At 39.0% G+C, this 25,157-nt stretch overlaps 1 protein-coding gene across 2 annotated transcripts in view; it reads left to right on the forward strand.

Annotated features, from left to right (window-relative positions):
• The window catches only part of LOC136754667 (protein FAM219A), a 43,960-nt gene that overhangs the window by 12,603 nt on the left and 6,200 nt on the right, over positions 1 to 25,157 (forward strand). For both annotated transcript variants that reach the window (XM_066710699.1, XM_066710698.1), the window contains exons 2-5: positions 12,286 to 12,385; positions 20,489 to 20,591; positions 21,821 to 21,901; positions 25,052 to 25,106. In XM_066710699.1, the coding sequence (XP_066566796.1) occupies positions 12,286 to 12,385; positions 20,489 to 20,591; positions 21,821 to 21,901; positions 25,052 to 25,106 (339 nt within the window). The remainder of the gene's footprint in view (positions 1 to 12,285; positions 12,386 to 20,488; positions 20,592 to 21,820; positions 21,902 to 25,051; positions 25,107 to 25,157) is intronic.

Raw genomic sequence — 25,157 nt, forward strand, 5'->3', positions numbered from 1 at the left:
GTTATAAAAGCACACAGACCTCTCGTCTTGTGGTCTCTCGTGGTCATATAAGAACCTCCTGATTGTTTGCACTGCAACATGACATCCAGGGGCTGTTATGAGATCTAATGCAAGTTTGTAGCGTCACATTAATGGCCACTTAACATTGTGGTTGAATGTGAAGTAGACCTAGCTAACAAAGTCTGAGTAGTTCCAGTGTATTGAAAAAACCCTGGAGTCTCTCTTTTGATGAGTATGATTGGCCTGCCATGATTATACTAATTGCGATCCGTATTGCGGGCAGTGAGATTTGTTTTTTTAAATATTTTGTGTTTTGTTTTTATGACATGCTGAATGTAGGCTTGTCTGAGTGTTTGGGATGAGATCGAATATCTTCCATGCGCTGTCCTGTGGTTCTCAGTGTTCCATGGCATGTCATTAAGGAAATTATGGACATTAGGCACAGAGGAGATTTGTCACAATGTTCATCCAATTATTACATCCTGTGCTCTGCTTCATGCAACAATTCATTGCAATTACTAAACCCAACTGACCCCTTTAATTGTTTTTGATTTTTTTTTTTTTTTTTTTTACTCTTGACGAAACCCTCTGAATCATGTTGTTAAGCATGATAGTCAGTCTAAAATGATTTCTTCTATTCAATGAACTTTAGGCTCTTTTCTGAATTTTAGCAGGTAAATATTGTACTACAGTAAAAATGTCCTCGATATTGCTGTAAAAGTGAAAGTTTTTGTTTGTTTATTCTGTCCATCTTTTGTGACACAATTTCTACATTTTAAAGCCGTTAAGTGCATATTTGCATAATCATACCCCCTGCTGTGCTGTTTGATACCCTTTAATGTGTGTTTGATTTTGTTCTTCGCGGCATGTAGTGCCCAATTCATCCTTCGTTTGTTTAATCTGATCCCCACGAGTGAGTCTTAATCATTCTCTCCTCTGAAACCTGAGGAGACATTCACTGCCGTTTCTGACTATAGATATTTGTGATGTGCCAGAGATCCAGCAATTTTTTCCTTTAAGACATAGTAGATGTTTTAATTCCCAGTTATCCCCCTGTACTGGTGCTATGAGGCAGGATTTAATTAGTGACCCTTAACCTATCAGCTGCCATGATTTTGTGTTTGGGGGGGATTTGCATGCATCACATGTTGACGAGGGTGAAATTTTAAAATGTCAAATTTTTCAACCATCTTCTTTTGTATGTCTGTTTAATCTGTGTGTGGAATACTATGCTAAAATCCATTAAAAAGGGGGGGGGGGGGAACAGGCAAATTGAACATGAAAATCTCCAAACATACAGACTGAAAAGTGAATTACATTTCGCTACCCTCTTTGTTGGTTTGCTTGTTTGTTATCTTCACCACGGCAGATCAAATAAGGATTTTGTAAATAGTCATTTGGAGGGACTGTCCACACTACAAGTTGGATAGGTCACGCGAACTCCCTAAGGAATACCATTTATTTTCTTAAAGAGAACAAACATACAAACTAAATTAACGTGTCCCTCTTTGCTACACTCCCTGCATGGCCTTGTACTGCTGACTGGGGTGGGGCTGTGGGCAAAGTTGCGATAAAGCCGCAATATTTCACTTGTATACAACACCAGGGGTTGTTGGCGAGGTTTTGATAAAGCTGCAGCATTTCCCTTTGGAAACAACACTATGGGCCCTTGACATAGATTTCTCCAGGGAGGAATGATTGCACCTAGCATTTCTGAAGAAATTAACAAAATGGATAAAAGTCAATGTCAAACTTGACACAGAATGTGATCAACAGAAGACATGTTTGATTTTTTTATTATTTAGATTACGTTTAGCATATTAATATTATTACTACTGGTTTAGCCTACATATTGAAAGCATTTCGGTCTAAATATATATGCAAAATGACTAGACCTAATCAATGCCTTAGTAGCTGTTTTATTATTGAAAATATGTAATGCTGGCCTGAGTGATAATGAATGAATGTTCTTTAATAAGTTTACACTGTCTGGGTTCCCAAAGGACATGCTAAACAAATTGCTAATGGATTTACTCCAACCTTGAGCATTTAATTGACTACTGCAGAAAATAATTGTTAAAGGATTTACAACACAACAAAATGTTGTGCATTTTGAGCAGGTGAGCAGTTCAGTTCCCCAGGTATAATAAGATCTCCCTGAAATTGTCCCATTGTATTCCTGGTGCAGAATGGTGTGGGTTTAAATGAAGAGAAGAAAATCATTCTCTTTCCACTACGTTCCACTAGTGACTTTCAATGTGGGGTATGTGTGTTCATTACAATGTCGAAAGGATTTTGTTTGTTTAAAACTAATGAATCATTTTGGTTTCTGATACTGGAGTGTTTGCAACTCAGCAGTTATTCTAGCCTTTGTTGGAAATACAAGGTTGGGGACCTAACTGTTTAGATACCAAGCCATTAGCGCAGCGTTTCTCAACTCTGTACTCTGTGTTCCTCAGGATGCTCATAGAGGCCTGTGTCTGTTGAGGCTTTTGTCATTTGAAAGCTCAGACGGATCCTTGGAGTTTTATACATTTACATATCTAATACAACACACGAACCCCCATTTCTCCCCCCCACTGCAGAAACTAGACCGCCTTAGAGAATTAGCTTGCCTGAAGTGATTTAAATCCCTATCAAGACACTGAAGACAACCTTACTTTTCAACAAAGATACATTTTAAAATGACTAAAATCTACCCTGTCATATCAAACAGATAAGACAAAATCAGCAATCAACTGGGGGGAGATAAACCTTTCTTTACTAACCATTAGGGGATGTCCGTGAGATCATTTTCTTATCCGGTAAGCTCTGATAGTTGTTTGTAATCCAGAAATGCAGGTTTGTATTCCAATATGTTATATCACAAAATCCTGTGCACATTGCAAAAGACTGTGCATTCAATAATAATATAATATTACTTTTAGAAACACCATACATATTTAGCAGCACAGCAATTATTTTATGCTTCAGATTCTCTGACAACCATGATTTAAAGATCACTTCTTTTTAATCTCTTTGATTTGAGACTTTCCCCCCCAACTATTTTCCACATAATCTTTGCAGGTAGGTATATCCATGCATTTCAGAAGTAGCGCTGTTCAGTGATTTAACCGAATACACTATTTCTTCATTAGCAACAGCCTTGATTCAGAACACAGTCCATGAAGGTGGGACGACTTGCTTTTTATAAAATTGTGTTTTCTTAAGAAAAGAAAAAAAAAATACTTGTCTGATATTGGGGGGCAGTTTTATTTTTGAGTAGTCTCATAGTTCTTACAACTGTAAATTGCCCTGTGTAAGGATTTTTATTTTGAATTTAATTTGAAATAGGCTACTAGTTTACCAATTGTGCATTAGTACCTAACCACGTTAACGCACCATATTCATTTAAAGGAGAGACAGTGCTGACATGCTGAGACTACTTAAAATGCACTGCGCAACAAACTCATTAATTTCTAAATAGCTCAATATAATGCTATCCATTATTATGCCACTTTCGGATATATCACAGTTAAGCAAAAAAAAAAAAAAATGTGGAGGTCGAAGCAGTCAAGTTGAATTTCAGCATTTTTAAACTTTCACTTTGGTCTTCTTTGCATAAAAAACAATGTTGTCTGCAAGTCTTAATTAAAGTTATATTGTTGACAGTTTAAATGTGTTTATTACTTTACTTTTTTTTAGCTTAATTTTAACCTTTTTTTATTAGTGAAGTAAAAACTCCAACATCTTCAAAATGTTCTCAAACTATTTAATAGTTTGTATGCAGATCAAACGATTGATATATGAAACCTAGTCCACATGGTTGCATTTAACAGTGTTTAGTACCTGTGTTCTAAATACATGTATGTTTTTAGTAAGCTTATCAAATAATTGTTGTCATTAAAGGCAGGAGGTACAATTTAACCATTGTAGAACAGATGTATTTACTGCATGCACTGTGTTAGCTCTAACAAAAATAATGTGCTGACTATTAAAACTGAAAATGCTCTAGGCCAGCTCTAGGCAAGATCGATACATCACATTTTCACCGGTAATGTGGTAAAGGTTTTTGGCTTCTGAGGACCGCATTATATTAAGGTTCAGGTGCTCATCTAAAAGGTCACTGACACTATGAGTTTTTCCATAATCGCACTGTTGTAAGAGCAGTGTTGAGAACATCATTTTGGTCCTGTATTTCAGGGAGTTCTTTAAAAAAACAGGGATTGTAAATCTTAGTCCTTGAAGGCCAGGATCCTAAAGTTTGAATCTGGTACCTTTCTATTAGGTCCTGATTTAGACTGGGAATGAACAGGTGGCTTGACTTCTTATCCTAATAATTACTTGAATTAAATAATTAAGACTCACAACCCCTTCGGCCTTTAAGAACTGGAACTGCCTAGCCTTGATATATAGTGTATAAAATAACAAATGGTCTTGGAGTTGCCTTTTTTCTTTGGACGAATTGTATAGTTTGCTGGTTCCCTAAATACACATGACTATGGTGAAGTGTAGTGCACATGTCTAGAAGCATTGCTATACTGTATGAGTCTAGATGCTTTACTGTAGGATAATGTGGCAAGCTGCTTTTTATCCTGAAATCAGTGCAGCTGAATAATTACCAGATCGTTTAGTCAAACAAAATCAAGTGCAGTGAGTGACTATCTATCCACACTGAAACCAGCGCCTGCTAGGCTCTGAGCAGGTTAAGTCAAGCGGATGAGATCAAGGGTCTTCTCCCCTGATGCATGATAATGCAACATCTGCCTTCATGCTCTGGGAGATTTTAAACTCTAAATAATGATGAGGGTGTTTTGTTTTGTTTTGTTTTTTAAACCTGGATAAAAATGGCTTGTAGTAGTACTTCCATCTAGTAGTATGTCCGTCTAATTACACTGGCTTTATAGTGCTGGTTTACCTACAGTGCCTTGCGAAAGTATTCACCCCCCCCTTGGCATTTTTCCTATTTTGTTGCCTTACAACCTGGAAATAAAATTGATTTTTTCGGGGGTTGTATCATTTGATTTACACAACATGCCTGTTATTGTGAAACAAACAAGAAATAACACAAAATAAAAGAAAACCTGAGCATGCATAACTATTCACCCCCCCCAAAGTCAATACTTTGTAGAGCCACCTTTTGCAGCAATTACAGCAGCAAGTCTCTTGGGGTCTCGATAAGCTTGGTACACCTAGCCACTGAGATTTGTGCCCATTCTTCAAGGCAAAACTGCTGCAGCTCCTTCAAGTTGGATGGGTTCCTCTGGTGTACAGCAATCTTTAAGTCATACCACAGATTCTCAATTGGATTGAGGTCTGGGCTTTGACTAGGCCATTCCAAGACATTTAAATGTTTCCCCTTAAGCCACTCAAGTGTTGCTTTAGCAGTGTGCTTAGGGTCATTGTCCTGCTGGAAGGTAAACCTCCATCCCAGTCTCAAATCTCTGGAAGACTGAAACAGGTTTCCCTCAAGAATTTCCCTGTATTTAGCGCCATCCATCATTCCTTCAATTCTGACCAGTTTCCCAGTCCCTACCCAGTCATCCCCACAGCATGATGCTGCCACCACCATGCTTCAAAGTGGGGATGGTGTTCTCAGGGTGATGAGAGGTGCTGGGTTTGCGCCAGACATAGCGTTTTCCTTGATGGCCAACAAGCTCACTTTTAGTCTCATCTGAACAGAGTACCTTCTTCCATATGTTTGGGGAGTCTTTGGCGAACAGCAAACTTGTTTGCTTATTTTTTTCGTTTAGCAATGGCTTTTTTCTGGCCACTCTTCCATAAAGCCCAGCTCTGTCAAGTATACGGTTTAAAGTGTTCATATGGACAGATACTCCAATCTCCGCTGTGGGGCTTTGCAGCTCCTTCAGGGTTATCTTTGGTCTCTTTGTTGCCTCTCTGATTAATACCTTTATACTTTGTCTTTTTTATTGCCTTATAATACTTTTTTATAACTCAACCCTGATCTGTACTTCTCCACAACTTTGTCCCTGACCTGTCTGGAGAGCTCCTTGGTCTTCATGGTGCCGCTTGCTCAGTGGTGTTGCAGACTCTGGGGCCTTTCAGAACAGGTGTATGTATACTGAGATCATGTGACAGATCACGTGACACTTAGATTGCACACAGGTGGGCTTTATTTAACGAATTATGTGACTTCTGAAGGTAATTGGCTGCACCAGATCTTATTTTGGGGCTTCATAAGCAAAGGGGTGAATACATATTTACGTACCACTTTTCCGTTTTTAATTTTTTCGAATTTTTTAAAACAAGTAATTTTTTTCATTTCACTTTACCAATTTGGACTATTTTGTGTATGTCCATTACATGAAATCCAAATACAAATCCATTAAAATTACAGGTTGTAATGCAACAAAATAGGAAAAATGCCAAGGGGGTGAATACTGTAAGCAGTAGCCTACATGGGGAAACTGTAAAATGCCCTGAATGTTTCCGAAAATAGACTGAAATCAGCATGTTTTTACATCGGTCTCAAGTTTCCGCAGCTTAATGAAACGCCTGTTAAACTCCTATTGCTATGACGGGATTCTTCTAAGCTTCAGTCTGACAAATTTGATGTGCTTCTGTGGTCTTGATATTGATAAGAGCTCAGCAGTGCTTTATGTCCTAGCCAAACAAATCCTGCTGAGCTTTAGAATGATCAGAGATCTGTTTTCAAACTTGCGGGTAATATGTTTCAACCAAGGATCTCCATGTTCTTAGAGCCTGCATGGTCAACACATGTCAGCCTCTCTTCATCACATATTGAGTGTCATTGCTGTGGATGTCTTGATATTGAAAATCAATTTCCAGGAGCAACTTACGATGTTTACAATATATCGCATTATTTTTCCATCCTAACTGCTACACCACACTGCTGTCCACTGTAATGAAGTGAAACTCAATTCCATTGTGTTTTGTAATGTTTCGAGATAAATACACCTATAGTTTTTAGTTTTGTTTTCTTTGTTTTGTGAGTAAATGAGGAAAGGAATAGCCCTACACCACGTTAAATGTGGTTTGCAGGAAAGTACCCAATCTAAGGAGTGAAAGTTACCCAACTTTAGAGCACTGGATGTCTGACCTTCACTTGAGGAATATTCTAGCATTTTTCAGGAGTTTACTTAATTATGAGTCAAATGGGCCTAAAGGATTGTTCCCACCCTGGCCTCAATTTTGCATTTCATTTGAATCAGTGGCTCAACATGGGTGGACACAGAAAGGCATTATACTCATAGCAATGACAATTGTACTGTTTTGCATGGATTGAGGATAAGGGTTGAGTCAGCCATAATGAAGAAGCCAAGGGAGGATAGGTTAATGATTGGAAATTGTCTGCAATGTAGCGTTTCATCAGTCCCTAAGATTATATTAAGGTTTACGAATTGCACAAAGCAAGAGTCCCTCAGGTACTGAGGAAACGCCGCGTCTGTGTTTTCTCCTTGCATCTCATTAGAGTGCAGGGTATGAGCTTTGAGTTGGGGGAGATTATTACAGTAATTTATGTGGTCAATTTTGTTTTCTTTACAAAAGGTCACTAGTCAGCCAACCTTGAAGAACGTTCATGGATGTGGAGCTCTTTCAAATGTAAGCCGAAACAGGTGGCAGGTAGAGAGAGAGCGCTGTGGAATTGGCTGGTTATTTCTTATCAGTGGAGGGACAGGGTAGGATTATGCATGTTGGGGGAAATAATCAGTATATTAAATTTATAATCAAAGTAGCGAAAATATGGAAAGCTCTCGCAAATAAATACATGACACCATCCACTGTGTTGTGAAGACTTATCTGTAAGATGCAATTTCTTCAGCATGGCTGGGATGTAGATAAACCTGTCTGTCCAAATGTGCCCTTTTGTGTTCTTGGCTTCGGGCCCAATGTCTGTAACCATCTTTATTAGCAGATAAAGGCTCCCTTATCCAATACTGACCATTCCACTTGTGTGCAGAATCCCATGGAGAGTTTCTTTATGAATCTCTCAAGAAGATTAATCACTTCTGAAAAGTGCCATACGCCCTCCGGTAAGCAAGGTTAATGTGCGCTTTTGAAAGAAGGATTACTTCGAGTAGAGCTAGCCTGTCACATTCATGGTCAGAAACGATGGGGGCCGGAATTATGGGCACCCACCAGATTAGGATTTCGGTGGGGTGGGTAGTGGGGGGGTGGATTTGAGTAAACTCAGTCAGTCTATTGAAAACCAATCAAGGGTTCGCCTTTTTTGTGGCAGAGGAAAAGATCGGGCATGGGCAGAGTTTGTTCTGGGTTGAAGTTGATTATTTACATTGCAGATGGGGGTTTCTAAAATAAATAAATGTGGATTTCGGTTCATTAGACAATGTGTAGAAATTCAGACTGTGACATCATTAGACAGGGCAACCAGTCGAAGTATTTTGGGCTTACCTACTTTTATTTTGCATTATTAAAACAATTAAATGGTTGATTAATGAGAGGTGAGCTATCGTTTTTCTTTTTGAGAAACCGTGTTGCAACAGAATTAAAACCAAATGTATTTAAACTTTTTTTTTTTTTTTTTAATGTAATAAAAGATAAGAGCTACTTAAACAGAAGGTTGACCTGGCAGATGTATTATTTTGTTTCCCCTGATACTTGAAGTTCTCCAGAATTTTTTTATTATTAAGCCGCAGACTGTACTGATCGCTATTTATTTTTTATTAGCATGTGAAGTTATAGATAAGAAATGTCACAATCCACTCCTACAACTCCCCACTGAACAAGAATAGCAGCAATTTAAGCCAAGATGACAGTGGCCTGTATATGGCAAGATACTTCTCTTCAACCTGAACAGCCCATTTATTGCCATTATGAGAGCATTTCCTATGAGACAGAATTGCACTCTTGTCATTGTTTTTCTTTTCCACAGTCCTGGCTGTGTGGGGTAGAGTAGGTATCCCATTCCTCCTGTGGGACTCTTGCAACACCACACAAGATGACTCCCTGTGTATTTGTGTTGCTATGAGCGTCACTTTGGGTTGAAGATACATTTGTGTTAATAGTGTACTCGCCCGAAAACGACTGCAGTGCTTGGTTTGTAGAACCTGGGTATCTTTGCAGACTGTGTCTCTCGCTGGGTGGAGAGAATGACAAAGCGCTGCTCGGGGAGAGTGGGGGAGTGATGGGTGGTTTGGTGCTGCAGTTCCTGTTTGTGGTGAGATGATGGCGGTGCTTTGCAAAAGATCCTGGTCAGTACTGGAGAATCAATGAGTCTCTAATGGAGGCAAAACCACGAGCACCTTTTACTGCCATGAGAACCACAGTGTAAAAATTAACGGACTTGCCTGTGCTTTAAATTCTAGATACAGGCAAGTTTTTTTGTTTTTGCATGATTGTCTTATGGTGTTCTGATGTACAATGTTTTAATATGTAACTTATCTAAAGCCTTATGATGCAATGATAAGTACTGGTGGAGTTCCAGAGAGTGATTTAAAAAAGAGTTAAGTCAGCACACTGATGCTACTTCAAGTCTGTAGTGCCAGGATGACTTTACTTAACGTGTGGTCTCGTCTTGTTCTTTCTTTAACTATGAACAGGTATAACAACAGCGCGCCGGGGAGTCAAAAGTTTCTTTAAAGAAAAAATGAGCCTAATTATTAATTCATTTCTGTTCCTCAGTCTGGGTTATTGACTGCTGTTTCTGAGGTCTCTTCTGGGAGCTTTTGCTAGATGTTATGAAGTCTTGCCACGCATCAAGAGAAAATGGTCCGATTTCCATACCTTTCCATTTCAACATTCTCGCTAACAAACATTTTGGTGATATTTTTTCATGTAACAATCTAGATTTTTCCTATTTGGGAAACAAAAGTTCTAGCATATAGAGCCTGAGGAAACATCCAAGTCATATTTGAAGAAGGCCGAAGTTTGAGTTGAGGCAATGTAATAAATGACACCCAGCACCAGACACCCAGACATGGAGAGTCATGTCTTTGAGGTTGAATTCCTGTTGGGCTCGATATTTAGGTTTTGGAATCTCTGAAATCACCAACGCAAGGATGGATGCACTCTGTACACTAGAGAAAAGAGCAAAGAAATATTTCAGTCACAGTTTCAAACCCCAATGAACAAAGCTCAAAGCATTATGACGATCTTTCGGACAATGCCGAGCCTCGTTGTGTGAAGCTGTTCTGTGCTTGATGAGTGGGCTGGCTTTTCTCAATCGGGTTTGATCCTTGAGGACATCCTAGATGTTACACATAGACATTGTGCAACACACCGAAAAGGAATATTCCCCAGTATAAACCACGTTGTTATCTATTGAAACGTGTCAACAGGAAGAAAACCTCTGGCATTAAATGTATATTGAAGTTTGAAAACTGAAGCCTTCTGTATAAAAATCTCAGTGTAAAAGGACAATAATTGCTACTGCTGTGTAACAAAAAAATCTCATTTTTAATTTAGTATAGAATGGTTTTGAAGTTGAAGGCTTGACATTTCTTGTCTTCAGAATTCCTTAGGGATTTGAGTGGATTTCTCCTTTGAAACTAACCTGTATAATTTACCACATTTGCTACTGTCTATAAACTCTAGGGAAGGGAAGCATCTGGCTGCTTAGATATGTGGTGTCTGTAATATTTTATTTAATATCTCATGATTACAAACGCAACATAATAGCTCTGTCTCAGGATAGCATATATTATATTCTATTATATATTATCACAACCTTTTTGTGCTGCACCACAACCCTACCTGCCCCATTATACTTTTTTAAACAAGTTTTTCAGTCAGTCCCGATGTACAGAGTACATCTTTCTCGTGTGAATTTTCCAAAATCTTGTGTCATTATAAAAACAAAATGGGTAACTTATTGATATAATACAATGGTATGTAGTGTAGGGTCTCTTCTTTCAACTCTTATATATGTATGCATTAACTAATAATTAAAATTGGCCTAAAGACAGTTAGTGATTTTTTTTTTCTTCACAATATTGTATTGATACTCTGATCTCTAGAATTGATGTTTATTTATTTTGTTATGCCGCTAATGTGCGAGAAATAAGGTTTGCAGTTGAAGTAACACGCATGTAGTATTAAGCACAATCCTATAGATGGCAGTAAGCAGGGGAGCCGCTTGGAGTTCTGGTCCCCCTTAAACAGGAACACTCATTTCTAGAAATCAGCCAACATCACAAACACCATTATGGCAGAGATAATTCGACCAGCACCTGCGACATGTAAATCGAATGCATGCGCGCATTTTGGATTCCTCAGAAAAACAGACAGACATGATTTGGACACGAGCCATACCATTTGCAAAATGTGTCATATCAGAATCAAATATTCTGGTAACACGACCAATCTGCGTGCACATTTATAAAGACAGCATCCTGATATGCAAACCGAGGCAACGAAACGTGTTGATCCTATGCAGCAACGATTAGACACAATGCACACCGCAAAATTACGTCCGGGATCAGAGCGTGCAAAGAAAAAGTCCGTAGTATATTTCATTTGCAAAGACATGCGCCCATATAGCGTTGTGGAAAACGATGGTTCCAGACCATCGGTGTCGGGGCTTATGATCCAATTCTGATTTCCCATAACGGCATTTCTGCGCGATTATATTATGCTGACGTGCGAAAACATACGAAAACACCGTCAGCCCCCCCGGTCTTACCGAAGAAATCACCGTCAGCATTATTATTATTATTATTATTATTATTATTATTATTATTATTATTATTAATAATAATAATAATAATAATAATAATAATATTATTATTATTATTAAGTTGCTTAAGGTTTCTCTAATAATGTATTTTTCAGAATTGTACACTGCTAAAGTCTTTGTGACTGGTTAAACTGTCCTGAAGGTCAATCCTTAATATTAAATTTAGAAAATAGTAATTTAGTAATTTCAAATTGAGTGGTTGTTTTTTTATTAGGGGTTGCTAGTTTGATCACATCAACTGCAAAAGCAGGTATCAAATTCATGATCCCTGTACTTTATTTGTAGCAATGTGATGTGTATTGAATTAATCGTTAAGCTTGCTTGTGTACACTTTCACTCTTCTAGCTGAGGAAGAGAAATCTACCTTAAAAAACGTCTCCTTTCCCATTGCTTCCCATGGCTCTATAATCATTGTCCATAATAATTCTACTCTCTCTTTCTCGCTCTCATTGCCTGTCTCTCTTTCTCCCTCTACCATCCTTCATGCATGTTTTCTTGTCTTTTTTCTTTTCCCTGTCCCTTTTCTTCCCACTCCCCCTTTCCTTTTCCCTCCCTCGCTAAGTGCAGCCCTGGGCACAGTGCGCTGTACTAATACCGCACCTTTCTCTTATTGATGTGTTTTTAAACAGGATCCAGCTGCTTCATCCATCTCTGAGGGGGACTCTGACACACGGGAGGGCGAGTCTGTGACCATCAATTACAAGCCTTCTCCCCTCCAGATGAAAATCGGTGAGTGTGCTCAGAGCCGTGACATCACACATCGCTGAGGTCCTCAGCTCAGGATATTTTTATTTATTGATTTATTTTTATTTCGTGTCCTACTCCACGGGAAGTTGTCAATGGATTGTCTTACCTGGGCATCTGACCCACAGAGCATGCACCAACTTCTCTGGCTAGCACAGGTCATTCACACCCAGTGGGATCCTTCAGTATCTCTTCATCATCTTTCACTTCTGGGAACATGGTTTTAAGACTTGCTTGGGTGCTTACTTTAGCTTCCACCACAAATGAGAACCATTAACTGCCTTTAGTTCCAGTTATCAGGCTAAGCCGTTTCCTTCTATTAGACCAGCCATTAACTAAACCACCAATAAATGATGTAGCTTCCCATCCTAAAACATACAAGCACAATAATACAAAGAAACAACATATACCGTATCAGGACTTTTCCTTTTGTAGTGCTGGTGTCTGCATCTTGCAAAGGCACTTGGATAAGGAGTGCAATTAAATCTGCGGTTTGTGAAGAACAGTATAGGTCCCGAGCAGCATTGGTTGTTGGCCTACGGGATCAAAAATCAGCTTGTAGCTGTTTCCACTTAAGTCCAGTAATCCTCTGGCCGGAACGAAAGAAAGACGAGAGGGAAGTAAACACAGAGTAAAGTGGTTCTTCATGGATGAGAAAATCATCCACGTTGTTGACATTTTTCTTTTCTGAAAAGGGCTTTTGATGAAACGGTAGGTATTTCCTCAGTCCTGCCTTCTGTGTACAAAGCAGCATTGTTTTGGTTGTTTTGTTTAGTTGCTGTAGAAGATCTCATGGTAGTGGGGCATATGTCATATAATTTATTTAGTGCAGTCATTTTAGTGTTAGTACGTTAATCTGTATGCATCGTGTGTGTGTGAAATGTGGAGCAGCAACAACAACAAAAAATACATTATTTCAGAATACAAAGGAATACTGTTTGTAATATGAAAACGATTGTGTGCCAACAGCCAGATCTAGCTAGTATTACCAAGTGATAAAGCCCACTGGAACAGTGAAATGCTCAACTGTAAATTAAATAGAATTGAACTAATGAATCAATATTTGCATATACTGGCTTAGCAAAAGATCAACCACAGTATAAGAGCAACAACTGTTCAGCTACTTCCTGACGCTGGTCTGGAGACAGTCATGCCAGAGATGGGACACTGCAATGAAAGCTTAATTTGCAGCTACTGGACAGCAAATCCACAGGAAAGACCCAATCGGTCCACAGTTTTAACTTCAGCAGGATCCAAATGTCAAGCTGCCTCAAAACCAGCCAGTCAAAGTGCTGCACTGTTTCAGCTCCAGCCAATCCTCTCCTTGCAGCTTGAATGAAGCCCCGCCTCCAGCAACAAGTTCCGATGGAATACTACAGGGACTGCTCAGAGTGTAACGTTCCCAGATGTCCAGATTGACTATAAGAAAGACTAACCACACAACAGTAATTAAAAGGAATAATGATATATTTAGGCCAAATAAAAATAATTATTTACGTGAATTACTTTTGGAACTATTTTTCCTCAGCAAAAAGTTATTGCACAAAATATCAGAATATCAAGGTAAATATAGGTTTTTAAGTTAATGAAATTAAAAAATAACCCACATAAATAGTTTTCAAATAGCACCACTGTTATACTTAATAGCACCAATGTTATACAGAGCCCTCTCGAATGTTTGATAGATAACCTGTCCTTCGGCTCAGGATGCATAATTCCAGTCCTTGTCATCTATCAGAAGTTAGAGCCGGCAACAACGGGCTCTGTTGCTTATGTATAACAGTGGTTCTCTGTTACCCAGCTAAAATGGAATACTGTCAAGCCAATGGAAGAAAATACTGAAAAGATTCACAGAGTCTGTCAACCCTCCTCTTAGCTTCTGTTAATAAAGGCCATTACAAACACATGATAGTGTTTTTCCATGGGAGAGAAGAGAGACTGGGCTTTGGTTTTGCACCACCTGTGCATGTATTCACATGTTTCACACTTGTTTTGTGAAAGCTCCACTTCAAACATGGACATGGCAAAAATATGTTGTATTGTTGTTAGATTTCTCTTTAGAAGGAAAGTTGATAAATGCAGAGATTAGTGACAGAGTTTCACAAATTGCAATTCAGAATGATTTTGGTTCCACCGGCATCGTAGCCTGTCAGATATGCCTTTTGTCTCTGTACTCGCTTGTTTAATCAATTTCCCACCGACTCTGTGTCTGCGGTTTCAATAGTACAGTGCTTCTGTAAAATAGTTGGTACTGAGCTTCATCAAGTCTTACAAGAAAAAGGACTTTCATTCATAGCAACATGTCCAGTTAGCTCATTGATAAGAGTGCTTTTGCTTTCCTCAGCTTTCTCAGTTCTAGATAAACTTGCATAAAAGGGAACTGACAAGAAGGATCTGGCAGCCGTGTGCAGTGTTTTCAACTCCTAGCACACGTCACTGTTTTACTGCAATGTCCTTAGACTCAATGGACTGAAACAACGAGGTTGCCCGCCAATGCGTAGATGCAGTAATTTCCACAAGCAACGTTTCTGTGCCTAAAACACGGGATTATATCGCCTCTACTATGAAATGACATCATGGCCAGGAGAGCTCAGTGAAAATAACATCTATAATCACAGAGGAGCTGCTTTCTACATGGCAGCGCACACCTGCCAGGCCCATCCATTTGCTAATCCACAGGCTGCTGATTACTTATTAACCGCCAGTCTCCTCTCCACTGATGCATGTGAAGAGCTAGATGAGGGGAATAAACAGGACTCCATCATTCACAGTCCAGTCGAGTGCGGAGAGCCCTTCCACTCTCCTCCCTGGGCTAGGGCTGCCTGCTTTCATGTGCAGTACAGACAGCAGCTCTCCTCGTGTCTGGGGTGGGGGCTTGATTTATGGATAGTGTGCGTTTCAAAAACACATATCCAGCTGTGAGGCTCCCATTATATTTGCATTGTGTCCATGTATTTGTATGTAGTATACCAAGATGCGTGTGTGAGGATTGCTTGGAGTCCTCAGTGGAGGCTGTGAGCAGAGGCGTGCGTTGCTGAAGTTTGCTGAGCCCTGGGTGACAGAGGGTAATGTCTGCACTACCCAGGGAATCCCCTGTGAGCTGCTGCTGTAAGGTGTGTGTGTGTGTGTGAGCGGAGGCAGTGCTATAGCTGGCTCTGCTCAGGACTTACTCTCATTAATGATTAAATGGGCTCTCGCTGGACCCCTGCTACAAATTGGGAGAGAGAGAGAGACAGGACTGTTTAATGGTGTTGATTACTTTCTCAGCCTCCTAAAATGACAGGATTTCCACCTGTAAATGTATGTGGTCGAGTGGTGTTGAACGAGACAGACCATAGACAACATAAAGTGCTAAATAGGTGAGGCTTTATTGAATTGACGATTAATTTATTCAAATAAATAAGTAGTTCATACAAACAAACCTAGTGTTCAGAACGTTATTAATTTCTGTATTTGGCACAGTCTTACAGTGACGAAGCTTGCATACATTTTCCCTACTTCACCCCAACACCTAAAAAGAATGGCCGATACATTATCAAAGTTTGTCAAAGAGAAGGCTGTACATATTTGTTTCAGGCAGGTAACACAGAGGGGTAAAGGCACAGCATGCTTCGTTAAACACCAGGACACGACTTCAGAAGGGGTGTTTCATGTAGGTTTGTGTTTCCAATGTTCATTTCTCAGTTACTTATTACCTCCCTAAGACACAGCCCACATATACATCTAGAAAGGAAAGCCGATTGTTGGTTCTCCTCAGCGCTCATCTTTGCAGGCAAGGTTGGCAGCTAGCAAACCTAACTAGCAGATTTCACAGATCTGTGGAGTACAGAAGGACTGGATGACCACTTTCTATCATTAGCAATCAGTCTGTTGACTCTCTGCAGCTATAAAGCCTCTACAGTGTGTGCCTTTTATAACACAAACACATGATCTAAACACTGGTCAGCAGTTCTGCTGTATTTCTGTCCAGGGCTACGGCAACATCTGAAATGCATATCATTGCATTTGAGCAGCCTTCTTAAACAGCCAGTAAGTGAATCAATCAGGCAATCAAATTCTTAATTCTAACAGTATTATTTCAGTAAATCCTGTTTATTGTAATGATGAGGCTTGGGGGGAAAAAAATCCACTTAAATACAGAATGAAAAACCATCCATCAAAGGCTGATAGTGATGTGTTGGCCACATATTCTCAGTAACAAGGTTCTTCACTGTCCGACCATCGCAAGTCTTTGATGCAGTGTATCATGTGTACTTGGCAACTACAGTGAATTGTGTTGGAAGGGAAATAAATTACTTGGGATCTAAAATGGATGATACAATAATTGGTGTCTATTTAGGTAAACTAAGCGTCTAGCTCGGACTAAAATGCATGTCCAAGTCTGACGGCCGAAGTCTTTTCTGCTTAATTAACATGGCTTTTAATTGTGATGTTTAGACCAGGTTTTCTCGTTCACCTTCATGTGCAGGCTGCTTTGTCAGCATTCTCTGTAGATTTGTGTGACATACTCGATAGGAAGATCCTCAGCTTTTATTCAAACATGCAGTTTGTGTCATCTGCTTTACAGATGTGTTGTAGGTGATGTGCTCAGTGTTGTTCTGCAACCAGTGATAAGCATTTCATCTTTGAATGAGACAAACAAATTTATCACATTGATAAAGGTCCTTTTTCCAAATGCATGCAACAAAATGGCAGTGCGTTCCTCCACGGGTCCTGTTGCTAACACACACCCCAAACAATCTAATTGTTTGTCTTTATAAGCACGATTGGAAAATACTGTAATGCAATGCATACAAATTTGCAGGGTTTCACTGAAATGTATAAGGCAATAGTAATTTAGAGGTGACTGACTCAAAGGAACTCCATAGCAATGTTCAATCATTTAGACTACATTTGAATTAACTTCTAATTTACAGAATATAGTTATGGAACTGTCATTAATAATAGTAAATGTTATTCATTTAGTATAGAATCTGTTGTTGCCAGAGAAGTTTGAATTTAAATTGGTTTCCCAGTTGTCTCTTCTTTATATTTTGGAGTTACTGGTTCTGTAACTAAAACTTTTTTTTTTACCATAGCTTTCATATTACAAACACAAAATTGTGTGTATATATATATATATATATATATATATATATATATATATATATATACATGTGTGATATAGTGATGTAGACATGCCCCCTTTTTCCCACATGGCCTTATGGGATTGAAAAGTGTCCAGTGCTCCCTTATTTCATTTTTGAGAAAGGAAGCAGTATCGCATACTATTATATTCATACTGTGTATTTGTATGTACTGCTAATGGCGGCGTATTATTTTGATGTACTATTTAGTATGCTAATATGCGGTTTTGGACACAGCCTCTGAGTTACAACACGTCTGGAATCCCAATGGTCATGTATAGAGTGGACTCATTCCAATAACACATTAATGAGGCTGCATTCACAAATCGTAAACCTTACCACTCCTTAAATGTGCAAATAAGATGTGCCCATCAATGTATCATTACAAACTGGATTATGTCACATTCTCATTTATACAATTATGTATATCAGAACACATATGGTACCAGCAATATTATTCACATTCTCAACTCAAAATATTCTCACATCCATTCATAAATAAAATGTTAACCCTTGAAAATGTGCATTTATGTACATAAACTATATTTACATTCATGTATGCATTTAGAGCTTGCAAACGATGGCTGAAAGTAGTTAATCTGTATGTTAGTTGCATTAAATAGAAACCCCTATTCGTTCACACATTACTCTCACCCAGAGACAGTGATTACAGTTATTACCCAATATCTCCAATACAACAAAACATACACATAATCATTTGTCGGGTGGTGTTCCGTCTCCACTTCCACCCACTGCAAACCTGCGCTTCATTTAAATAGGGCAGTTCTTTGCAAATTATCTGAATTAATGAGGCGTACATTTGGTTCCACCTGGCACAAGTTACAGCTGCGCTCTGCTGCGTTGCCAGGCGTAGAGGCCTGCGATCTTTTAAAATTGCAGACTAGAAGTGGAACGCAGCATTTGAACGCAAGTACATCGAGATTGCGCCCTTTTTAAAATCCAGTTGATGGCACTCTAAGAAGAAAAGAAATTACTTCAGTCGTAGAGTGTAAACTGATGGTAATATTGTGATGTTTTGTTACTGGAAGTACTTCAGCACCATGGACAGAGATTCAACACTATACACTTATTGTAACTACAGTACAGTTGTCAGTGGAACATATCTGGTTCATATTTGTAATTTGCCTCCAGTATTGGTTGAATCTCGGAAATCTCAAGAATAATACATTTTATTTTAGCTTTGTTTACAAAGTACTAGTTCATAATAAAAACAGATTTACTTTCCAAGATTTACCTTAAGTTAGCAATATTCTCTCATTGTACTTGCATTGTCTCTTAGATACTTTACAATTTTGCTTGGAAATTGCATCATTTGGTGTATCCTGTAATTGCATCTTATTATTGCCTTTAGTCACAGAATGATACAGAATGTTCACCTAATAAGTTCTGTTAGCCGTGTTCCTGAATCCTACATTCCATATTAAAATGTAGTTGGTGGTGCATTTGTAATTATGTCTTTGGCATAATATTATGTTTTACTCTCAATATCTACAGTGGCATCTTACCCCACCCCGTCAGCATTATTCTCTATGAATTTTGCATGCCTGTTTATTAATTTAAACCCTATGAATTTTCTATTTTTATCTAGTGTATTATACAAGGTACTTCTGAAATTAAAGGTTAGAAGTTCACCCCCAGTTTATACCTTCAGTGTTAGTTTTTTTCCAGAATTTTTGTTTCCATTCACATTCTGTTGTTTGCTCTTAGTGTGCAGCTTTATTTTGTATGTTGCATGAATGGCTTGTAAAGCTAACATACTATCAGTGCAATAATATATTCTCAAGAGGATTGTTAATGCTGAAGGTGAGAAATGTATGGGTACAGTGTCCTATGGGTCATTTTCTTCCCTTGGCTTATGATTGTAAGCAGTTTTATGGCTTATGGAACACAGACATTTCATTAAAACTCTTGACACCAGCATCAATATGGGGTTTGAAAAAATGTCATAAAAAATCTACAAAGAACCTAGTTGTTAGACTGATTTGACCATAAAAATGTACTGTCTTGAAATGTATCCCAGCAATTAGCCCTAATGCTGGTGGCTTAACGCTGCATAAAGCAGAAAGAAGAGCAATTTTCAGTGCCATCTCAAGAACATGTTACTATCTCTGATGTGGAGCATGTGAGCTAGGGATTCGAATGGTTGATGTTATGCGTTTAGCCGACGCACAGTCTCTTGTCACTTGTTATACTGACTGGAGTGAAAGCGTTGAGTTTTGTGTTTAAATAATAAAAATGTGTTTAAAGGCCCCTGAAATGCAGGAGGCAAGTGGATCAAACCAGAGCAGAGATTCTGGGCAAGTACCGTCTGCAATGGCCATGACCATCTGCCAGTTCAGGGAAAGCCTAAGAGAGTGATTATTTATTTCAATATTGTCTTTTTATGTGTATGAGGTAAAGTCCCCATAGCTGGGCCATGGTGGCAGTGTTAAGGGACAGTGCTTCATAAATGAATTGCAGACTCCACCAGTACTTACTGGGCACTAATTCTGTTTTTTTATCCCCACATAAACCCAGTTAACCTTGAGCCACACTCTGTCAGCTACTGCAGCTCCCAACCACAAGAGACCCTGCTTTAAATGCAGAGCACACAGCCCGACACGCTGCGCTCCGAGCCACCTCTCAGCGCTGGTTGGCAGGAATTCAAGCCATTTCCTGCAAAACAGCTACTCCAGGCTCCAGCTTAGTTTATTTGTGTTTTCCCTCAGAGCAATTAGGACTGAGTGTCTCCTAGGCAGCTAGCTAGGTAGCTGTGACAGGAAGGGCAACAACCTAGGCCGCGTACTGCAGAAGGAATGACACACTGAACAACTGATACCTGCCTTTGTGTGTGTGCGTGTATAGATTGGAATGGGAAAACCTTGTGGGCATGTTTGGGTTTTGAGACGGTGGGGTTTTCCACAGACTGACAGTTAACAGTGTGGCGATTCTGTGATTTCAGAGAAACAGAGAGAGCTGGCCAGGAAGGGGTCCCTGAAGAATGGCAATGTTGGGAGCCCCGTGAATCAGCAGCCCAAGAAGAACAATGTCATGGCCAGAACACGGTAAGACCTGGGGGGAGTCTCTGATCCTGAAAGACATTATGGTAGAGAAGCCTGGATATACCAGCCTTTCGCCTCTTAGTAGCTGGATATGAGTTTAGCTGATTATTCCAAGTTTGTCAGCAGTGGATGCTGCCCAAAACCACATCTGCTTGATCAAATACAACAGTCAAAGCATGTACACTCTATGGAATTATTAGCAGGTGTTATTCTTCAAAGTAATGAATAAACGAGGGAATAGAATTTGAGAAGTATGAAATTCCAAACCATGTGAAAAACAGAATGAAGGAATGGAAACTGTTAATCTTCTGACTAAATGAGGTGTAAATTGAATACAGTTTAATACGAAGGTGTTATTTATGTCAGTCTGTATAATGACCACGTTGTACATTATATTTCCACAAATGTGAGTAGATAAAAATGCATGCTTTTGATTTATTTATTTATTTAACTCCTCAAGAACAACAGGTGGGAACCTTGTTTTATCAATATTTGGATAAAGACCCCATACCTAATCTAATCAAATAATATTACCATTTTATTTGCTCAGGGGCACTACTGTTCTCTGCCTTTTTCCTTGAAATGTTATTAACCTTCACACCACCTTAAAGACCCAATTTCTCAGGCGGACAAGAGGAGAGATAAAGAAAGTGCTCAGCGGTAGACCAAAACTATTAGAAAGTATCTGAGACATTCTGACTGAAACCAGAATAGAAAAGTCACGCCCGGTCGTTCACAGTGAGAAGCTCCTCCATTTGGCTGCTTGTGGTGTACGTGGGGTTGTTCTTTGCGGTGTCGGGGGAGAGTGTTTTCCAGTGGTTCCTCACTGTGTAAATATTCCCTGAGTGGGAGGGCAAGTCCTTAAACTGCATGTCTGCTGTTTCATAAGAAGGGGGAGGATAAAATAAGCACCTGGATTAGACTTTCAAGTTTGTTATGGTTTGGTGAAAAGTCTGAGTGAAGCTAACAATTTATCGAAGCCCATCACAAAGATGTGGATTGACAAAAGGATTTAAATGCACACTAGTATGGATGCACTGCAGTACAAGAAATAGGTAGAAGAATAACAAAATGTATGCAAGGAATCTCAGAATATCGGCAGCTGAAATATGTTTTAGTATTTAAGGGATGGAGAATGATGGGTAATGTATTGCACAAGGAGCACTAGCACTGAGAGAAGTTGAATGTGCTGCAATAATGTTTTTTCTTTTACTGTCTTTCCATCCTTCCAGACTGGTTGTCCCCAATAAAGGTTACTCCTCTCTAGACCAGAGCCCCGATGAGAAGCCCCTTGTGGCCCTTGACACAGACAGGTGAGAGCTTCGTGTGTCCTGGATCTCAGAACAACAACAATAGCAACAATAGACTTGTTTCAACAGTCCTAGAACACAAACAACACCTCCAAAAATGCAGCTAAGAGACCGGGAAAGAGAAGACTTAACAGTTTCTATAGATGGCAAAAAACTATGTCCATTGTAGGTCCCTGTTACTGTACTGTCCAGAAAACCAGAGCTTTCCCTGACTAAACTACTAGATTGGATGCCAAGTCACAGAAAGTTTGTAGTTTACATGAGTAACGAATGATCTCATACCCTGACAAAAGGATGCATTCAAATGAAGGGTCAATTCTCCCTCTAAGTGATTGCTAGTGAATAATCAGGCTGGATTTTATCGAGAAGTTCAAAGGGAAGAATTAGGTGGTGCAATATTCCACTGATGAATTACTGAGAAAATACTATAAATTGTGTCATTTTAGTTTCATTGCTTCTGTTTTTGGCTTTTCTTATAGCAAAGAACCTCATCTATAGAAATCCTTCAGAAGAGCTCTACATTAGCCTGTCCTATAAAAGGATTTATCCGAGTAGAAAATTATTTTCCTCCCGCGACGCTGAGCTTTTCTTAAGTAATACAAGAAATGGCAAATCCAAAATCTGAAAGCCATTAATCTCTGTGGAGGTATCTATCAACTTGTTCACTGTGATGGAAATTGTGTTTCCCCTCTGAATGGAGTGGGATAATACTCCATCACAATGGTGAAGAAAAAGGGTGCCAGGACAGAGCAGAGTTTTCGTTGTCTCATACAGCAGGTACACAGCGTTGCAATCCAAGGGGACGTACAGTACAGAAGTACAGTATTCGCTCTTACTCATCGTTTGCTTGTTTTCCTTATGTGCTTATTCTTGGTGGAACAGAGCCGCTGACTTTTAACAATCAAATGCATGCACCAGTTGAGTTTAGTATTAAAAAGCAATAGTGAAGGGTTTAACAGAAGTATAACAGCATTGATTGGGAACCAAAGGAACTTATCGCAGAGGCACAGACCAGAATCAGATTAGTCATACACACTGCTCTTCCACAGCAAACAGAGCAATACAAAGATATGGAATTGTAGTATTTAATGTCACATTACTTTAGATTATCTGTAGCATTCATGTTCCTCTGCTGAACTTTCACACAAGACTCTTCCTTTTGGCTTTTTAGTCTTGGTTTCTGCCTGCCCTTCTGTACAGCTGTAACTGAACTGGTTTCTGTTTCTAAAGCTATGCTACATTATAGTTGCACAAAAAAGCTGAGTGCTTAGGTAACTTGTAGGGTCTTGGTTTTCATTTTTTTTTTTTTTTTCTCTGGGTAGAGGAAAATAAAAATAAAGAATGAAAACCAAGACTCTACAAGTTACCCAAGTGTGTTTAAAGTAAGCAAAACTGACAATCTCAATTCCAATAAAGCCAAGATTAATTTAGGAAATGCACACATTAATGGTGTAAACATTAGATAGACACAGACTGTTTATTTGCTTAAAAATGAAGTCACTGCCTTATTTATGTGAAGTGGCAATAAACCCAAGACAAATGAGTATCCCTACTTCAATTCATTGGCTTGTCATGCGTTTTATTATGAAACAGTGTGCTCAAGATATTGCTACAGGCAAATAAGACTAATACAAAATATATATATAAAAAGCCAGAATTAAAGAGCTCTCTCTGACGCTCTCTGCCAGTGTGCTATAAAATAGGGAATATAAGCTAGAATCTCGGAGGCAAATATTTCAACCAAACATAACCAACTGTAATGCCCTTTCGTAATGTACTTGCCCATATGGATATAGCTTTCATATATTTGTAATGTATTTAGAATATATTATCATCTATTATAAATATGTGAACTCTACAGATGGATGCTTATTTCTTAATATGTTCAGTCAAAGCCGTGCCTTGGTTTTATAGTGCTGGTCTGTCTGGGACAAATGAGAAAATTGACAAATGAGAACTTCTCCACCAAACTCGTCATGCCTGAGCAGCCCATAAATTGCCAGAGCTCTCCTGAGAGGAGTTCACTGAATGAGGATTACAGGGCCTACATTAATTCATTGGATTAAGCATGCAAGAAGCCGCACAGTGTTCCAGTTCAGTGCCTTAATCTGTGCAGGAGATACATACACTATACAGTTTCACAAATTGCCCTGACTATAGGGAATTTCTCTATGAAGTTTTAAAGAGAATATCTTTACCTGAAGCACACCAGTGATCTCCCTTTTGGTTAGCTGTCTGTTTCCTCTCATTTTAAAGGCCAAGACTCACAACTGATATGACAATCAACATATTATTATTGTAGTTGTTATTGTTGATGATATTGTTGTTGTTGTTGTTATTATTAATTTGGCACATTTTAAGTTTGATATTATAACCTAAAGCCCTGGTACATACCTTGTTTAAGAGCTTACATAGCCCAATCTGGAAATATATTTTTTTTGTCACTCTTAATCACTGCTCTATAAAGTGCCAGGTTTTACCTTTCCGTTGCTTGCCTAAATAAGTCTTCTGTGTAGAGCAGCTTTAAAATGATTGTTGCCTCCAATGCAATAAGGTCCATTATTTTAACTGTAATTATAAAACTATTTCAGTGTGTATGAATGTACTCATGCATTCATGTAGCCTGATTTTATGTATTTGTGTAATGTTTTCTGCAGACACCTATGAACTAATCCTTAATTGCTCACATCACTTTAAGTGCTCTGTTTTTCTTCCCTTTTCTCTCCTTCAGATTCTTATTTGCATTCCCCTCTGTCTTCTGTGATTTTTGCCTTTTGTGTCCCTAATTAATTTGCTGTGCTAACTAACTCCTCCGTTAGAGAAGACTTTTGAATTGACTTCTCAAAGCAGGAGAGGAGGAGGGAGGATGCCTACGAAATGAACACAGTGTTGCATTGCAGCTGTGCTCCCATCAGCCTGTATAACAGTAATAGAGCTCTCATCACTCTGCTCCTGACTCAGGGTATAGTTAGCATGACAAACAATCTATGTAGCAACAACAGACCAAAAAATACAGATTGTAAATTCTGTATCTCACAGCAAATAAACATACAATTGAGTGCAGGCCTTCTTCCTGCTCTTTGTGTTCTGGTGCTGAATGGTTTTGAGTGACTTGCAGATTGTATGTAATGCAGCGTTTCGTTCCCCTTACAGTGATGATGACTTTGACATGTCGAGATACTCCTCATCAGGATACTCCTCCGCTGAGGTGAGATGTCTGACAGAGCGATATTGCGGCTGCTCATGTGCTCATCTATTA

This window comes from Amia ocellicauda, chromosome 8 (assembly GCF_036373705.1).
Source record: "Amia ocellicauda isolate fAmiCal2 chromosome 8, fAmiCal2.hap1, whole genome shotgun sequence".
NCBI classification, from domain to species: Eukaryota; Metazoa; Chordata; class Actinopteri; order Amiiformes; family Amiidae; genus Amia; species Amia ocellicauda.